The 18,079-nt window shown below is 46.9% G+C and overlaps 1 protein-coding gene across 7 annotated transcripts in view; it reads right to left on the bottom strand.

The window, feature by feature from the left end:
• Positions 1-17,188, bottom strand: part of LOC125748691 (E3 ubiquitin-protein ligase UBR5-like) — a 29,830-nt gene extending 12,642 nt beyond the window's left edge. For 4 of the 7 annotated variants that reach the window (XM_049025161.1, XM_049025162.1, XM_049025163.1 and 1 more), the window contains exons 1-25: positions 16,932-17,188; positions 10,753-10,797; positions 10,393-10,474; positions 10,104-10,180; positions 8,261-8,380; positions 7,494-7,758; positions 7,249-7,408; positions 6,955-7,104; positions 6,310-6,521; positions 5,588-5,704; positions 5,373-5,483; positions 4,906-5,060; positions 4,669-4,786; positions 4,398-4,582; positions 4,184-4,293; positions 3,792-3,904; positions 2,921-3,064; positions 2,513-2,624; positions 2,268-2,422; positions 1,872-2,069; positions 1,292-1,484; positions 1,057-1,183; positions 763-914; positions 577-672; positions 336-456 (exon numbers count right to left, since the gene is read on the bottom strand). In XM_049025161.1, coding sequence (XP_048881118.1) covers positions 336-456; positions 577-672; positions 763-914; positions 1,057-1,183; positions 1,292-1,484; positions 1,872-2,069; positions 2,268-2,422; positions 2,513-2,624; positions 2,921-3,064; positions 3,792-3,904; positions 4,184-4,293; positions 4,398-4,582; positions 4,669-4,786; positions 4,906-5,060; positions 5,373-5,483; positions 5,588-5,704; positions 6,310-6,521; positions 6,955-7,104; positions 7,249-7,408; positions 7,494-7,758; positions 8,261-8,380; positions 10,104-10,180; positions 10,393-10,474; positions 10,753-10,797; positions 16,932-16,993 — 3,380 coding nt within the window. In that variant the 5' untranslated portion in view covers positions 16,994-17,188. The remainder of the gene's footprint in view (positions 1-335; positions 457-576; positions 673-762; positions 915-1,056; positions 1,184-1,291; positions 1,485-1,871; positions 2,070-2,267; positions 2,423-2,512; positions 2,625-2,920; positions 3,065-3,791; positions 3,905-4,183; positions 4,294-4,397; positions 4,583-4,668; positions 4,787-4,905; positions 5,061-5,372; positions 5,484-5,587; positions 5,705-6,309; positions 6,522-6,954; positions 7,105-7,248; positions 7,409-7,493; positions 7,759-8,260; positions 8,381-10,103; positions 10,181-10,392; positions 10,475-10,752; positions 10,798-16,931) is intronic. The other 3 variants (XM_049025164.1, XM_049025165.1, XM_049025167.1) reach the window with 1 other exon arrangement.
• Positions 17,189-18,079: the final 891 nt, after the last annotated feature.

Genomic DNA, 18,079 nt, shown 5'->3' with positions numbered 1-18,079 from the left:
GGTTGCAGATTCAAATATTGACAAGTGCAGACAGTGTGTAAACAGAAATCCCACAGAGAAGACATGACCACAGCTTATTAAAGTGTGAAAATGGGAATTTAAATTGCACTGGATAAAGGAGCTATTTACTTTAGAGCAAAACAAAAAAATACCTAATGTTTTTGTAGTTTACAGTACAAACAAACAGCAGAGCCTGCTTATGAATGTACATTTATTCCATAAATGTTATGAAGAATGCCCATTTATCACAATACCATCAGGAAATGTCGCGGCACAAACCCCTAAAACAAAACAGTAACTCCCGCAAGAAAATTCCCGAACAGAAAATGCCGTACTTGGCGGAGAGCAGCTCCCGGATGTACGGACGAAGGACGGCACTGTCACACATCATCTTGAGGATCAGGTGGGCGTTGGCCTTGCGGTCTCTCGTCTCGAGCACCGTGGTTTCAGATGGGCCTGTTGGGTAGGGAAAACCTCCATTTTAACCATAAGCTCACCTTAAAACTTACAATGTGTAACTGGAAAGCACACCTGAGGGGACCCTGCTCTGGACCCAGTCACTGAACCTATACCCACCTGGTACGGTGGAGGTGCTGGGCACAGGCCCGGGGCCGGCCGAAGCAGCAGCGAGCGAGCCCACGGCGGGGGCCAGGATAAAGTCGATATCACCGTCTGGAGAAAAAAGACCAGGCTGAGATCACTGAGACCACCGATTAAATCACAAAGTGGATCAGCAGCCTCAGAGAGAGAAGCAGGCCCAACCTGGGTCCATGGGCGGCGGGTCTGGCACCCAGCTTGGCGGCACGATGGGTGGGGAAGTGGGGTCCTGGTGATCATTGGAGGGTGGGCCGGATTCGTGACGGCTCAGACTGGTGGGCCGGAGGGAACGCCTCATCATCTCTCGCAGCCGGAGGCTAGCGGCAGCAAACATGCATGCATGGCAAAAATGTCTCCGATTTGAAATATAAAACGTCCAGACTAGCTCACACAACACCAGCATGTTGGCCACCAGCTGGCAGTAGCCGACGTCTTCGGACAGCGGGACGTGGTACTCACCCCCTGGTGCCCGACGAGCCCGGCCTGTTTCCAGAGCTGTTGTTGGACACCACGGAAATGGCATTCGCGATAGCCTCCACGGCAGACAGCCGCTCCGCGTACGTGTTCCGCTCCGACCGCTCTGCTTCTGAAATGCACGGGACAGTCATCACACTCCATCTTGAAGCCTTACAGTGTCTCTTCCATTTCCCAGTCCTGGCTCTGCATGGGACTGTGACCGTTGACCCCAGCACACCTTCCTCCTCCTTGGTCTCCTTGTTGCTGACTGGAAAGCAGGCAGACACGCAGGTGTGCAGCACGTTGCGGTTTCCGTCGCAGCGGTGGCCCAAAAGGGCGGCCAGAGTGTGGGGGCCTTGCTCTAGGTTGCAGAAGTATTGCCGGCACGCCTCATAGTCACAGCGCAGGATGTGCTGCATTATCGCCGGCCTCTGCAAACACAGACGTGCAAGTGGTCAGGAACATACAGGACTGCAGTAAATTGCAAGCTGAGCAAAATCAATAGAGATTAATAAATCAGTTATTTTTTGGCAGATTCATTGAGCCAAATCAATGCAATTCTAGGACCCTGATAACGTGATACTCAACATGTAAGAAATTGAGTTAAAATAAACTAAGCAATCATAAAAATACCATGGGATTAACCAGTGAGCTGTATTTGAGCTGATTTCTCGCACCGGTCCTCATGGACCCCCAGACAGTCTATGTTTTTGCTCCATCCCAGTTTCCTACCACATTTATACTCCCAGAACAACATGCACTGTCTGGGTCCCCGCGGACCGGGTTGAGAAACACCGGACGAGGCCAAAGGAAGTTACCTCAACAACCATAATGATGACAGCGGCCTTCTTCTTGACGGTGGAGTTGGCAGGGAGGTTAGATAAGGAATGTACCCCCATGGCCAAACTACTGATCGGTGGCAAATCCAGCCAGTCGGGGTCTCGTATGCCCCCTGTACAGTCCTTTGCCATGGGGTAGATCGTTCCATTACCGTCCCGCAGGACAATGGGCGACTCCTGGAAGACGAGCCAGAGTCACCAAGAAAGCACATCCAACAGATAAGTGGTTTCTATGGGTGTCACTTCAAAGCACAGAGGCCATGACTTACAATGTGCTATTTAATGGCTCGAAGTAAACAGGAAGTGAGTTAAACCCATGAGAGGCAGGACAGGACACAGCATTCCTGCCCATAATGCATTGCTGCCAACGCTCACCTGGCCGGCGGTGAAAATGGCCACGTTACGCTCATTCTGGCCCAGGAAGGCCACGCTGCTGGTGGGGAAACTGTGCTCTTGCTCGGCCTTGCCTGTGGCCAGATCAAAGACACAGTAACGCACCCAGCTGCCCGTCTTCAGCACGGCATGAACCCCTGGGAGGCGAGAAACACAGGCTCACTTTCTCACTCCGGCAGAGAGTCGCCCGGCCAGATGCTGGCTGCGGAACACTTGGCGCACTGTACCTTTGGAGTCCGCGTTTACAGCCAGGATTTCAGCCTTTTCTGGGATACTAAGTTTTTTGGGTGTGCGTTGGAAGCAATCGGGAACTTTTGGAGTTCCACCAGTTTTTACAATCTGTGGGAACACGGAGAACAAATGCTGACATTAACGGCACATCAAGCCAGATTCAACATCCTAACACGCAAAACGCTACGATAATTTATTTTTGGAAGCTAAATGAAAAACTGAATGGGTCTGGGAGTCGCATCTATAACACAACTAGGTGATCAGAATACGACATACGTGGAAAGTGGCAAATCTTACAGTGACTGCGTAGAAACCTGTCTGACAGAAGTATACGGGTACAGAGAGCTCCTTAGGCTACGTTTGGCCTATGTGAGGTGTGTGCGGTCCCCCATCGCAGCCGGTACCTGAAGCTCATCTATTCTGAGGAGCCTACAGTCCTGCAGCAGTGAGGACGGGTCAGAGTCAGAGGGAGCTGCGCTCTGGCTGCTCACGCTGCTTGACGTCCCTGGAAATTTCACAGCAACATACGCACCATCGACTTTTAGCACCTTGAGTTCAAAAGAGAGAACTGGTGCAAATGTTGTATCATCAAAAACGCACATCACACACACACAGCACAGGTCAGACAAGAGAAACAGGGCACATTTCAAATCAGCAATACATTAGATTTTAGCTGAAAATAACCTGTATTAATCATACAAATGGACAGCCTATTCTACCGATGCTTGCAATAGCTAATATAAATACATGACATTACTGAGGACCAAAAGCAAACAGTATGGTGGACACTGAGCATGAACCCAGGACAAACTGATGATCTGTCACATAATTAGGAAATTTAAATCAACTGTGAAGGAAAAAATATCTGCCTTAAGGACAGCTCAAGTCCACCATATTGGATTTTCCAGCACTTGGCAGTATCAACTGTACATTCTGCTTAAACATTAACATAAATTCACATTTCTATGGTTACAGCTATTATTCGTCCACACGTGAATAAATAGATCTAGAATAGAAAAAAAAGTTTTAAATAAGTACAAAAACATGTAATCATCTTAAGACATAAGCCTGCATATTCAAACACAGAGCCTACACAGAGTTGTATTTCCTGACACAAGGCCATTGTCTAATCTGTTGGATCTCCACAGTGGCTGCACAAACTGCTGTACAATCAAAAAAGGAAAAACAAAACAGGCTTGAAATTTTACAAATAAATAAATGAAGAGTCCATCTTCCCCCAAAAGCAAGCGGGATCAGCGGTGCTGCTGTACCCACCTTTCCCACGGGAGCGTTTTTAACATCTTCCACAAAGACCACTTCACAAAGAGGCCACTGCTCTTCGTTTAATTTTTCCTCCTCTTTGGGGGCAGGTGTAGAGCGCCGTCGCTCTGTGGCACAGCACACAGCTGTAAGGTTACTTTCAGATGCACGGCCGCGACGCAGACTTACGCTCTCAGCACGAGGCCCTACGCAGACGCACGCAGACGCACGCAGACGCACGCAGACGCACGCAGACGCACGCAGACACTCTCAGGCATTCACCAGGCAAAGCCTGCCATGATTCCACTGCTTCCCGTCACGAGCATTACTCTGACACCGGCTGCAGGCCGCTAACCAAAACGGTAACTGCTGAAGCCCACGGAGAGCGCGCTCCACAGCTGACGTACTGTAGGGGAGCGAGGCGCTGCTCGCGATGGACGACGTGTCGCTACACGTGGAGGCCGGCGATGGGGGGGGTCCCATCTCAGTCTTCAGCAAGTCCAGTTTGCTGTCTGCCCTGTCAGCAAAGAAGGTGGGTGAGCTCAGGTAGTCCCAGAGACGGAGCTACCCCAGGCCGACGCTGCTCTGCTAATATCCCCGCCCCCCCCCTCCCAGTCTCACTTAGCCTCCTGGGTCTTGCTGCTCTTCTCCATGTTCCTAAGGCTCTCCGGGGAACGAAGCTGGAACCGGCAGCTGTCATTCATATTCCACACGGACTCGAGGAGGACGCCCACTTTGGGGATGCCGCTGCTGACGGAAAAGGCCACGGTGCCCACGTGGTACAGAGGGTTGTTCCTCAGGCACACCTGAGAAAGCAAACAGACTGAGATCGCTTGTGTCCTCCAATGCGCTGAACAGGAGAGCACAAACTGCTCAGTACGACAGCAGGTACCTGAGTCCCCACAGAAATGTTTGGAACAGACGACATGCCGGCACCCGACTTCGGCTTCCTGTTCTTGGCTCTTGCCTTCTCCAGCATCTTCTTCCGCTGGCTAAATGGCACCACGCCCCTGAAAGACGGGCACGATTCAGAAACTCTGTCGCACTTTAGCAGAGGTTCTGAAAGGCTCTGGAAACAGTGCCCATAACAACGGTCAATGCTCGCTCGCTCGCTCGCTCGCTCACTCACCACCAGAAGAGGCTGTGCTCTAGCTGGGCGCAGGTGTATAGAGCGCAGCAATGCAACGACAGGATGCGCTCGCCCTGCAGCTCTGCGAAGGCCTGCGCGCTGTGCTCCAGCTTCGAGCCTACCGTGCTCAGTGTGTCGTCCACCCAGGTCGCCACCTACAGGTCAATGACAGAACAACCCTGAAGCTTGGTAATCTGAAGCAGAGCTTCTCTTCACACACCAGCAATGTTCCTTACAGCTCTCTACTTCATTTACACACATCTGGGTAAAATGAATATTTAATGCACAAGTAGATTTGGTCACAGGGGCAGGAGTGCTGAATCAAACTGCCTGGTCAGTTTGCAGTAACATGCATGCCTATGGCTGGCAGCTTTGGAAATGAATTCAAAGTCTTGCTGCGGTAACCCCAAGGAAGGCAATGATCAGGCTACTTTCATTAAGCCTCCGGAATGAATTTCTTCACTGACCTTGTTGGACTCTGTGGCTACTGTAGCTCTGATGCTGTTGGCTGCCAGGAAGGTGATCTTCTCATTAGTCAGGCCCAGGAAGGAAGTACGGGGGTGGTGAAGTGAAAGATTCTGGGGAGCAGTGAAGGAAGAAAATTATCAGCTAAATCTGACCCTAGCGTGAATTTTTACCCACGAACATTATGAACTCCACAGGCACATTTTCTTGGCCTTACCTGCGAGTTCCTATAGGGTTCTGGTTCAGCCCACCTCCACTGGTAGAGCTCTCCTTTGCAGCTGACTGCCACCAGCTCCGAATGTAGCGCCCCGATGCTCATGAACCGAGTACCGTCCTGTAGGAGGAATGGGATCCAAAAACACATATGCTCAAGTGAGCAATCTGTACATCAACTGCTGAGCAGGCAAAGGCTGTGAATTAATCACCCAGAATGGTGCTGCCTCTCTGAGATGAGCCCCGGGAGGGCGAGGCCCTGCTCCTCACTGCTATGCCCTCCCCAGAGCTAGCACCAGCGGGGCATGTGAACAGCAGACAGCAGAGAATTCCCAGGCTCTGCCAAGCAACCCGGCGCTCAGCTGTCACCTTCAAGTGTCCAAGAGATCAGCTGAGGGGACAGTTTAAAGAGCCTCACCTTTCACAATCATCCTGTGTCTCAATAAGAGCACAGGCAACACTCTCCAAAGCAAGAGAATCTCTCTTTTTCCGAAGTGTCTTCCACTTGTCAGTAAGACCACTAGGTGTGAAGGTGGTAGACTTTCTAATCCCTAAAAAATCCAGCCAGGCCAAAAACAGACCCAGGCTCACAACACTTCTCTCCTTCTGATATCTTAATATTAGTTAGCACCATCGTTTAGGGAGCGAGGCAGCTAAGATTTCATGTTTCTCCTGCATAATCCAAGAGGAGCAAACTGCTAAGGGGAGGTGTGCTGGCAGACCAACCTTGTCAGGCCACCACTGGAGGTCCTCGCTCAGCGAGACGGGGCTCTGTGTGGGGACGCCCTTCTTGTCCGGGCCGGCCTCGCTCTCCCTGCTGGTGGAGCCGCGCTCGGCGTCGAAGGAGGTGCCGTCCAGCCACCTCCGCTCACGCAGCCTCAGCACGGACTCTCGCTCACGCAGCAGTTCGGAGTCGCGCTCTAGGGGAAGAAGGAAAACTGGTATGCAGTGGGGGGGTCACACCAGTGGGATACGAGTAAGCCACTCTCTGGACAGAACCCCCCCTGCCTTCATTAAACACAACATCAAACACGTAGACATCAAACAGCAGCCTCAAATGCCCAGTCTGCATCACTGCAACCCCTCCTCCAGAGCAGGCAGACCCTGGCAGTAGCACCTCTACCAGGTCTGCCCCCCCCCCATTCCCCCCAGCACACAGTCTGCTTGCACAGCTGCGGAAAGCGTACAGCTCCCCTTGATGGATAACACACGTAAGCAGTTTTGACAGAGCAGGTAGGGAATTGGGGGAGGAGGAGGGGGGTTAGGAAATATCTATTCTGTTTAGTCTCAAAGAGAGAAATACCAGAGGTTTGCCACCCCGATCCCACAAAGCCTGCCTTCATGTACAGCAAGCAGGATGAAAAATGGTACCTCGCGAGGAGCCCAGCCTGGATAAGGAAGAGCGCCGAAAGGAGGGGTATCCAAAGTAGCTGATGTCCTCAGAGAACATGGCATCCGCATCGATGATGACGCTGGGGTGTGCGGAGTGAATGTCAGGGTCCAGGAGAGACATCAGGTCCTCTGCACGTTAAAAAATAAAGATAGATTCAGAACACAAACACTGGTGACATAAAGCATTTTATATCACTCACAGCAACCTAAAAAGTGAATGGAAATCCGACTGGAGAGACTGGTGGAGAGCAATGGGGATGAGGCCATGCTCACCTCCAGGGAGGTAAGACTCGCTGGCGGTGTCATCGCCGTCGTCGCCGTCCTCATCGTCTCTGCTCAGCAGGTTGTTGACGGCCAGGTTGACGTCTAGGTTGGTGCGCTGCAGCTCGCGGATGATGACGCTCCTGGACTTTCCTTGCAGGACGACCTGGGCCTGCGCGTTGGCCGGTTTTTAGAACTCGTACCGCACGTGGCCACCCGTGTTCACGCGTGTGTGAGACCACGCGGCCGGTGCCCACCTGAGAGATGAGTTCCTCTGGGATGACGGAGGCCGGGATGACGGGCTGAGGCTGACTGCCCAGCAGGCTCGAGCCGCGGTCCCTGCCGGTGCGGATTACCCGGGTCTGCCTGCGGGAATCCCGCGCTGTCGCCGCCACCGACCTGCCCGAGGAGCCACCCCCTGCAGCGACTCCGCCACTCGCCCCACCTCCGCCGCCGCCTGTGACAGCGCCGCCGGCTCCTCCTCCAGGTCCTCCTCCATTCACACCAGAGCTCCAGCGACTCCTGAAGCAGTTTAAGCCCAGCGGTCACTGAGGATGACCCCCACCCCCCCACGCTTCACACCACCTTAAAGACCATAAACCACTGAACCAAACATAGCAGGAGGCAAAGAGGAAATCAGAGTGGAATGTATACTATTAATGTGCCCTGTGTGGCTTGGGATAGGCTCATGGTTCATTGCTATATTGGATAACTGGTTATGAAAAATTAATGAGTCTTCAAGGCAGCTTAGTGAAAACACTCAGTAGCATTCCTGTATATCACTCTGCAGCTTGAAGGTTAACCTCAACCCCATGCATGTTATTCCAGGTCAAAGGTCCCTGTGTGCTATAGCATAAGCCTCCAGTACCAAACCCAGGACTTTTATTCCAGATATATCAACCCAGTACACTAACATCCACAACCAAAGGCATGGGGTGGGAATATGAGACAAACAGCCTGGGTCATGTTAGGGCAGTGGCCTTGACCACAATGCTACGTTATCGGCGACCCTGCCAAAACTTACCCGAGGGTGTTGCTTGCCAGCCTGCCCAGTGTGTCAGAACTCGAAAGGAACCAGGGTGAACCACTAGTCCTGCCTGGCCTGGAGCTCCTCACTGTCCCTGAACCACTGCTCAACTTTGAGCTGAAAAGAGAAGATGGAAGATTGGTTACAAGCGTGCAGTCCTGTGCAGGATCGGTGAGAACAAGCTGGAGGTCCTAGCTAGCAAAGCACTTGGGCGCACATTGTGTCGACTGGCCTGGACAACACCCACGGGAAGCGGAACAGACCCCTCCGGACCTCGTCCTCCCACCTACAAGCTGCAGCTGAACGGTTCTCACGTCTCGCCCTCAATGCCAGCTTTACGTGGTTTTCCACAGTAGGCGTGATAATTAGAAACAAACTGACAGACCTGATGCACCACTAAATCAGACCACAGTTTTATGGGTGGCGGTTACTTAGTGCACCATAAGTCATCTGTTTGGGAAACTCGCACACTGTACATTTAAAAAGCAGTGGAAAATCAACAGAATTGTGAATTTTGCTTTGTCTGATCCTTTTGGTACCATTTTAAAAAGCAATTACAGAATGATTTTCCATTAAATAAATAGCAAATATTATTTATATTTGAGTGTATATGGGCATATACAGGGTGGACATTTTCCATTGGTTGCTAATCTGAGTATTTTATCCATTCCATGCTGAGAAACGGCATGTGCAGGGCCAGGCTGACAGCAAGCACCATTCCACCTGACTAACTATAGTCCCGTCCCCCCCCCCGCCCAGCTCAGCTCCAAAAAAAACACCGTCCACTTTGGCCTCTTCCATTTCTGTATCTTTCAGCTGTCCACAACATTCCCACCTTCTATTCAGAGGATGTAAGGGCAGGCTGATCCTCTGGCTTATCTCCAGTATTCTGCTTTTACCGCTTACAGGATGGAGGAGGCTGGAGGTCCAGAGCAGGCCTCCTGAATGAAATCCAAGCATTTCTCCCAAGTAGTTTAGTGCGAAGGGAGAAGTGACCCGGCCTTCCTACACATCTCATCCCAAATGCCCACGCGCCCACAAACGGCTCAGACCAACATTACATTACAAGTGTAGACACGGTTCTTAAGTACTGAGGCTGCTTAGCGATAAACCTCACCGGGGTTTTCAGAGCTTACTTAGGGCCGTCCCTGGCAGTGTACCCTTATACGCCCTGTGCTTCCTTACACCACAGGCACTAAATCGACACGCAATGCAGCTGACTGCTGGAGATGTATAATTATGCGCAAAAAAAATAGGCGCGCATATAATTTCCCTTTTAAAGATGCAGCTTGCTTCGCTATGCCTGTCAGAAAACCGGTATTTAGTGGTTCATGAAAATGCTAGGATACCATGAACACACCCTAAATCACCATTAGCCTCTGCTCCGGGGAGACACTGCAGGCTCATTTCACTGTCATGACTTCTGACAGCACTGCCCATTTGGTTGTGAGCTGCTGTCACTGCTAAGGAACATTAGCATGCAGGTGCTCCAGCCTGGATGCAGGCTGGATTCCAGCCAGGTGATTCCGTCATGTTTATGCACTCCAGCCCTCAGAGATCCTGATGCTTTACGTCTGACTGCCAAATTAAACCAGCGGTCGCTTTTCGTACAAATTCTTCATGAATGCTAACATCTCTCTCTTGTAATCAGGGTGTTTTGCAACTTATACAGCCTGACAGTCACTCTGACTTTCATAACTAAAATGAAGGGGAGCATGCAATTTACTTTCACGAAGTAACACGGCAAGGGAAGTTGCTTTGAATCACAAAACGATAGAATTGTGACAGCTGAGAAAAGAGCTAGCACTGCTGTACTTCTCCCATAAGCAGAATGGCTCACCCATCGTTTCCATCTGGTTTGCCCAACTCCAGTCGGTCAGGCTGTACGGCAAAGCCGATCCTACAGATACTACCATCCTGAAATGAGAAAAGAAGTTAGCACCCGTTTTCTAGCTTCTGTCACATCTGTCACTCAGGCAACGCAGTTCACATCAACAGGATATGAAAACCGATTCAAAATTAAACGTCATCAGAAAGCGTTCAAGCCAGCATACTGTTTCAGGGATCATTTTATGAGTAAATATTTGAGCAATAGGGGTGAGGCTTATATTTGATTATTGAAATGTTACCTCTAGGAGAAAAGCAGCATGGTTTGGACCAACAACACACTGTTTTATGATGGCCTGTTCCAACACACTCAGAGGAGGGTGACTGGGGCACAAGAGGAGAATAATAATTGTCATTTTAGGAAACATAAGCCAACGGATTAAATGTAATTATCAAAACCTGCGTAAGTACGGTAACAGAGTAGCATTACTCAGAACACACCAGAAACATGCTTGGTAACCAAACACAATTTGCCTGTAGCTCTAAATGATGAGATGTTACGTTCAATCACTAACAGTAAAGCTCAGCACTAATCCCAACCCTTCAATATTAAAACCTGTTTGAACTTTTGACATGTGTTTAGTAAAGAGTGTATGACTCACCTAGTACAATTGTATTTATTGAGCTTCTCAGAGACCTCCCGCAGCCTGGTGAAAGGCACAAAAGTAGAATCAGGATGACACACCATGCAGAAAAAAAACCAGAATAAACCTCAATTCAGGCAATTTAAAATCTAATTATGAACGAGATGATGTTGGAACGAGAACATCCAAGAGTCAATTAAGATCTTACACACAAAATACCATAATATTGCCCAAGCCTAACTACCACCTTGCACTGCTGCTTCAGTTTAGTGTGAATTATTTCAAAATGAAACAGGTCCCAAATCATCACCTATACAATGCTGAAGTTTGAAAAAGATCCATCCAATACTTTTAGAGTTACTGTGCTCACAAGATCATGTATTTAATGTAGCTACCCTTTCCTTCCTTTGTGCTGCCTAGCAATGCTGCTTCATTCTTGGCGCAATCTTTAAATGAAATTAATTCCAAACCTTCTCCATTACCATGAAAAATCATCTTTCTGAGTTTTCCAATGAGCTATAACTAAGCCATGTAGCTGTAGTAATGAAAGAGTTGCAGCTCATAAGAAAACACCCTAAATTAATTTATTTTTTGTCCTACCCAAGGTTCTATATCTCAAAGGGAGCTTGACTTAAAAATAAGCAAAACCTTTCAGAGCTCTGGGAGGTATGTCTGATTCACAAACCAAAAATCAAAACTGGTAATGCAGAATTATGTAAAATAAAAGATTGTGTTCAAAACAAAAAAAGGATGCATGCAATAGCGTGGTGTCAGACATAGTACACACAGGAAGAAATGTGTTTAACTGAACCATGGCCCTATAACATAAACAGGCCTAGTAGGCCATTATATAAATAGGCCAGTGGGGGACTAGCTGGAGAGATGCTACATACAGCAAGCGTTCTGCTTAAACTGCTAACCACTACAAGGTGCCTCTCCAGGTTTCACCAGGAAAAACAGTAACAAAGAGACGTCAGGCCCAGCCAAGAATCAACAGCCTGTTTTCAGCCATGTACAATAACTCCCCCAGGTAACAATACATGTGGTGTCTGCATTTGTGGGCGTTGCACATTATGCAGTGGAAATCACAAGAGGCTTTCTGCAATTGACAAGGGGACAATGCATCAATGCGAATCAATGTGTGAAACCATTTTCATAATTTATTAACAATGATTCAGATAAACCAGAACAAACTCCGCCAACTACAAGGAATTGCAAGTGACATCAGGAAGGCATTTGTAAACAGATTAAAAGCTTGAGAGCCAGTTTCAAAACGTAAAGCTTGACACAGAAAAGACTAGAAAAGCATGGGTTTATTTAAAAAAAAACCCACAATGCTCTTGAAAGACAGCCAAACAGCTCTCCTAATTAAAAAAAAAATAAAAAAAAACATGTTACCAAATGACCAAAATTCTTAAAGAATTCCAAATGACTGTAAAGGGGCTTTGGATGGGAAAATAAACTGGAAATGCAGATAACTGGGTGACAGGTTAAAAGTGGGACATAGCAGAGAGCTTAAAACCTCACTCCACATTTTATGGCACTTTGCAGGTGAAAGAGTACAACCAAGAGCCACAGACCTCTTTAGAAGCCATGGGTTGGGTTGACCTTTTGGATAAGCTTATACAGCAACAATATTATCAATAAATGTTAATAAAAGACATTAACCTTTAAAAGAAAAGGCCCTGCATACCAACAGCAGTACGCCAGAACCACAACACAATCCCTCAAGCCAGTGACACCGAGGCTAACACCTTTCAAGGAAATACCCAGGGATTTCTGTGAAGACCTCTATTACAAAAACATGAATGCAGCCATGTTTTGATGTATTTTTGGAACCCAGAACTGAACTTTAGAAGCGCGTGGAGGCACAATACTTCAGAGAGAAGCTGCAAAACTTCAACTCGGCTCTGCTTAAAGCTACAGCCGCACGGCTCACCGCACAGTCCCTGGCATTTATTAGCGTCAGCAAAAAAAACAGGGTAGCTTCAGTCAGGCGATACCCTCAAACAGCAGCATTAGCTTTAAAAAATGAAATCAGAGTGATGGCAGAGACACAAAAGGTCATAAAGCATGCATTTGGAAAATCTACCCAAGTGTCAACCCAAGTCTTCAGACAGCCTCCAGCATTACAAAGACATTAACATTATGCCCTGCATCAAGGCTTATGAAAGGCAAAGGGACTTAAGTTGCAATGAAAATCCAGTAGTTAAATGGAAACAAACATTAGGTGGTTAATAAGGTATTTAGAAACGGAAGGTGCTAAGCTGACTCTGCTCTGCTGGAGTAGAGGAGGTTCAGTTCAGTCACTCCTCAGATTGCCAGCAAAGCACTGGGATAAATGACTGATTCCCGTTATACGAGTTTTGTATAAAATACATAATCACACGTGTCGTATCAGGCAGGGAGCCAGTCATCTGAGCAGAGTACTAACTGAACCTGTTCCAGACTCTGGGAGGTGGATTAAACACTGCAGGGAGCAATAAACTTCTGCTCCATGAAATCTAATGAACAGCAAAAGTCAACTGCTTAATCCAACACAGATGAAACCCCACATATTTAGAACCAGCTGGCACATCCACTGGGGGGGGGGGGAAATAAAAAAATAAAAATCACCCAGCTGAAAGGGACGTGAAAATTATTTCCCCACATTGCCAGTAAGGCACAGCAAGCTGCTTATGAAAGATAAAAACACAGTTGCCTGCCGTAATGATAACATGCATGTTTGCCGTCATTTCGGACAGTTTTTCACATCTGTCTTTCCATCGGCAAAAACAAACTTCCGCTGTTTCTTCACTTAAACTGCATAGAGCACTGGGCACAGATAAAGACCAGAGACAGACACCCAGACACAGTCCACATGGACAGAGGCAGTCCCCACAGATAAATCCCAGAGGCAGACACATTATATGGACAAAAGTATTGGAATACCTGGCCATTATACCAGAAGGGACTTTTATGACATCACATTCTAAATTCACAGGCATCAATACAGAGTGGGTCCCTTCTTTGCAGCTATAGCAGCTGCCGCTCTTCTGGGAAGACTTTGGAAGAATTTGGAGTGTGTCTGGGAATTTTTTCCCGATTCATCCAGAAGAGTTTTTGTGAAGTCAGGGACTGATGTTGGACTTGAAGGCCTGGCTCACAATCTCTGTTCTAGTTCATCCCAAAGGTGTTTCAAAGGGTTATAGTCAGGGGTTTCTGCAGGCCAGTCTAGTTCTTCTACACCAAACTCACCCAACCATGTTTTTATGGACCATGCTTTGTGCACTGGAGCACAGTCATGCTGGAACAGAAAAGGGTCTTCCCCAAACTGTTCCCACAAAGCTGGAAGCACAGAATTGTCCAAAATGTCTTGGCAGGCTGAAGCATTAAGAGTTCCCTTCACTGGAACTAAGGGGCCCCGCCCAACCCCTGAAAAATGACCCCATACCATTAGCCTTCCTCCACCAAACAACTGGCACAATGCAGTGAGACAGGTAACATTCTCCTGGCATCTGAGAAACCCAGACTCATCCATCAGACTGCCAGACAGAGAAGCATGATTCGTCATTCCACAGAACACGATTCCACTGCTTCAGAGTCCAGTGGCAGCATGCTTTACAGCACTCCATCCAATGCTTGCTATTACACTTGGTGATGTGAGGCTTGCATGCAGCTGCTTGGCCATGGAAGCCCATTCCATAAAGCTCCCGGTGCACAGCTTTTTTGCTGAGGTTAATGCCAGAGGAAGTTGGAAATTCTGCAGTTATTGAGTCAACAGAGCACTGGTGACTTTTATGCATTATATACCTCAGTACTCAGCGGCCCTGCTCTGCTAATGTATGTGGTTTCTCTTATTCCTAAACATTTCCACTTTGCAATAATACCACTTACAGCTGACCATGGAATATTTACCAGGGAAGGAATTTCCTGAACTAACTTACTGCAAAGCTGACATCTTATGACAGTACCATGCTTGAATTCACTGAGCTCTTCAGAATGACCAAAAAATTGTGGACCTCCCTGGATGACTAAGTGCTTGATTTTATACACCTGTGACAATGGATCTGAATGAAACGCATGAATTCAATGATTGAGAGGTGTGCCTCAATACTCATATAGTGCATGCAGAGGTAGTCTACATGGATAAACTCCAATGACAGATATACAGAGGCAGCCCACACAGATATATCCCAGAGGCAGATATGTAGAGGCAGTCTACACGGATAAACTCCAATGACAGATATACAGAGGCAGCCCACATAGGTATATCCCAGAAGCAGATATGTAGAGGCAGTCTACATGGATAAACTCCAATGACAGATATACAGAGGCAGCCCACACAGATATATCCCAGAGGCAGATATGTAGAGGCAGTCTACACGGATAAACTCCAATGACAGATATACAGAGGCAGCCCACACAGATATATCCCAGAGGCAGATATGTAGAGGCAGTCTACACGGATAAACTCCAATGACAGATATACAGAGGCAGCCCACACAGATATATCCCAGAGGCAGATATGTAGAGGCAGTCTACACGGATAAACTCCAATGACAGATATACAGAGGCAGCCCACACAGATATATCCCAGAGGCAGATATGTAGAGGCAGTCTACATGGATAAACCTTAGAGATCAGCTCATAATGCAGCACAGTGAATTTGCCTTGAATCTGTGTCTCTTGACCCATCCCACCCTGACAGATCATCTTAAAGGGTTATGCCCATCATCACAAACGACCTTTCATGGGGGAGGATCTTCAGGAAAAAAGCTCAAATGTTAAGAGATGTTTAACAGTTAAAAAAAATTATTTAACATAGTGTCCACATGGAAGGTATTATTAAAGTGTAAAATGGCACTATATCAAAACATTTTTGCATTTGAAAATATTGGGCTAACATTTAGACCAAAGCATTTCAAAGCATTTTCTATGGTTACACATCCACAATTTACAGTGGATGAACCATATTTTTAACATGTTTTGTTAAACTTATACACCTCATAACCTGCAGCAGATAGGAAATAAAACAGATTTACTAAACAGCTCTTGTGGCATTAAAACTGAAAGTAAACCCCGCACGAAAAGATTATGGTGTCTTCTCTCCCAATATGCAAAGCTCTCCAAGATCCTTTGTTACAGAATCATGTCTAGCCATTCTTCATTTCAAGCAATTAATCTCACACTAAATCAGCCATTCTTTGCTTTGGAGTGACCAGCCAATAAGCTGCAAGGCTGGTGAAAATTTCACTGAGAATTAAGGCAAGCTTCCTTTACTACAGAAACTGCATCTTCGGCTTGCAATACATCGCTTTGTGAATGCATAAAATGGCATCCGACGTGTATATACTGACAGATTATCCATCTGACCTAATTTAATTACATTCAAAAATACTTTGAACTGACCGCGTATAATCCTACTGTAAACAAAATTATCAGTCATATCAGATATTGAGGCTTTCCATACAAAAGGTTTTCTTTGCAAACCATCATGACCTGAAACATCGAGATAACTAGCGGGGCCGGCATACTAACTGGTTGTATATAGATAACTATAAATATAGCGAGAGGAGTACGCGTTTCGATTAGACCTTAAATAAAACTGGAGAAAACAAAAATACTACAGAATTTCCAAAACGCCGTTAAAATGAAAGGGAACGGCGGGCAATTTGATGGGAGCCAGAAAAAGATGGAAAAAATTGTTCTCGTGTACTATAAATATATAACCGACTTAGCTGGACACCTACATTTTTAAAAAGGTCGGTGTTAAGAATACCAATGCGTTCAGATTAACTGCAACAAAGCAGTACATGTCACTTAATTACAGCTACGATAATTGCAGATTAGTCAAGAAAATGTACGTTTATAATTATTCTCCTGTATGTAAGATCACAGGATTACATCTGCAATATTTCAATAAAGAAACGGCGGCTACACGGATTTAATGTTAAAATGACGGCAGGTTTGCCATTCCCGATCCGTCCTGTCCCCCATCCCCCATCCCGCATTGTCCCTCTCAGTCCAACTTTGACTACTGATCTCGGCGGGGCCTCGTCAAGCCGAGCTAGCAAACTGCTTCAACTCGTTCAGAGCCGACATAACGGCACACGGCCGCCGTGCCCCTCCAGAAGAAAAAGAGCCGCTGTCTACCACACCCAACACATTAATATTGATCTGAAGCCTCTTCTCGCCCGCCCGCAGTGAATAGCTACCTGTCATTGAGCTGGTCTTCGGTCCCAGGCAACGGATGAACCACAAAGTGTATAGACGTCATGAGCTCAGCCCGAAATTGGACGATTATGTGTGAATAATGTATAACGGTTGAATTCTTATTTATTGTAGTGGGGCGATTTAACAGAATCCGACTTTAACGGAAGAGACCCGGAGCTTTAAGCCGTCGTCTCACTGCTTACTCCGCCATCTTAACTCTGCCGGGTTTCTCAGCTCTGCGTTGGCTAGAGCAGATTTAAACTCGACGCCGATTGGCTCGGCAGACCGTGAAGAGGAACATTTATACACACGACTTTGATTGGTCAGAAGGAAGATCTGCGAGCTGGGTACATGACGTTAAGGGAGTGAATAAACACGTGCGTTTAGGCCAGAAGATCGACGTGTTTTGTTTGAGCAAAACATTAGTCCGGTTTCCCAGCATGAAGCGATATAGCGACAGTTTTAATATTTATGATGTGATGTTTTGTTATATGACGGCATTTCTTTTCATGAATATAGAATAAGATTACCGAATAGAGATTTAAATAATATTTTTATCTACATTTTCTTAGGTAGGCCTCCCTTTTCTGATTTCGATGTTCAATGTGTTGTTAACTTATGTAGTACCGAAAAATTAATACCGCAATGGTTTGGCGCCCCATACTGGGTTGTTCCCAGAATGCGCCGTGTTCTCCGGTAGGTCAGGGCCCCCGCGACCATGAATTTTGACAAGCGGTTATAGAATATGGATGGGTGCGAGAAAATGTTATATTATGCTATTACAAAACGGATCTATGGAATAGCAGTTAAACAATTGTGCAAAATTCCCGTAAATGCTTAAGCACGCTAAACAGGTCACAACTGCACCGCAGAACGCTGTATGAATTAATTTTATTATACATTAATTACAAAAAAAATGTATGTAAATTTCTGCAACATGTAAACGTTCTTCTGGTTTTATAGTACTGTTTAGTTAAAATGCAGTATTTTCCCCTGTAACAGTTCTATCTGCAAAGAAGGGAATTTTTTAATTGTTTTGTGGTACCTACTAAACTGTTTATTGGTACACTATGGATGAGTGAGTTTAATGCAGTATAAACAGTGTTAACTTGGTGCAAGAAGAGGGACTGGAAAAGTTAATTTTAGCAAA

The sequence above is a fragment of the Brienomyrus brachyistius genome, chromosome 9 (assembly GCF_023856365.1).
Source record: "Brienomyrus brachyistius isolate T26 chromosome 9, BBRACH_0.4, whole genome shotgun sequence".
Lineage (NCBI taxonomy): Eukaryota > Metazoa > Chordata > Actinopteri > Osteoglossiformes > Mormyridae > Brienomyrus > Brienomyrus brachyistius.
Note: the sequence above shows the minus strand (reverse complement) of the source record. Positions and strands in the feature narration are given on the sequence as shown.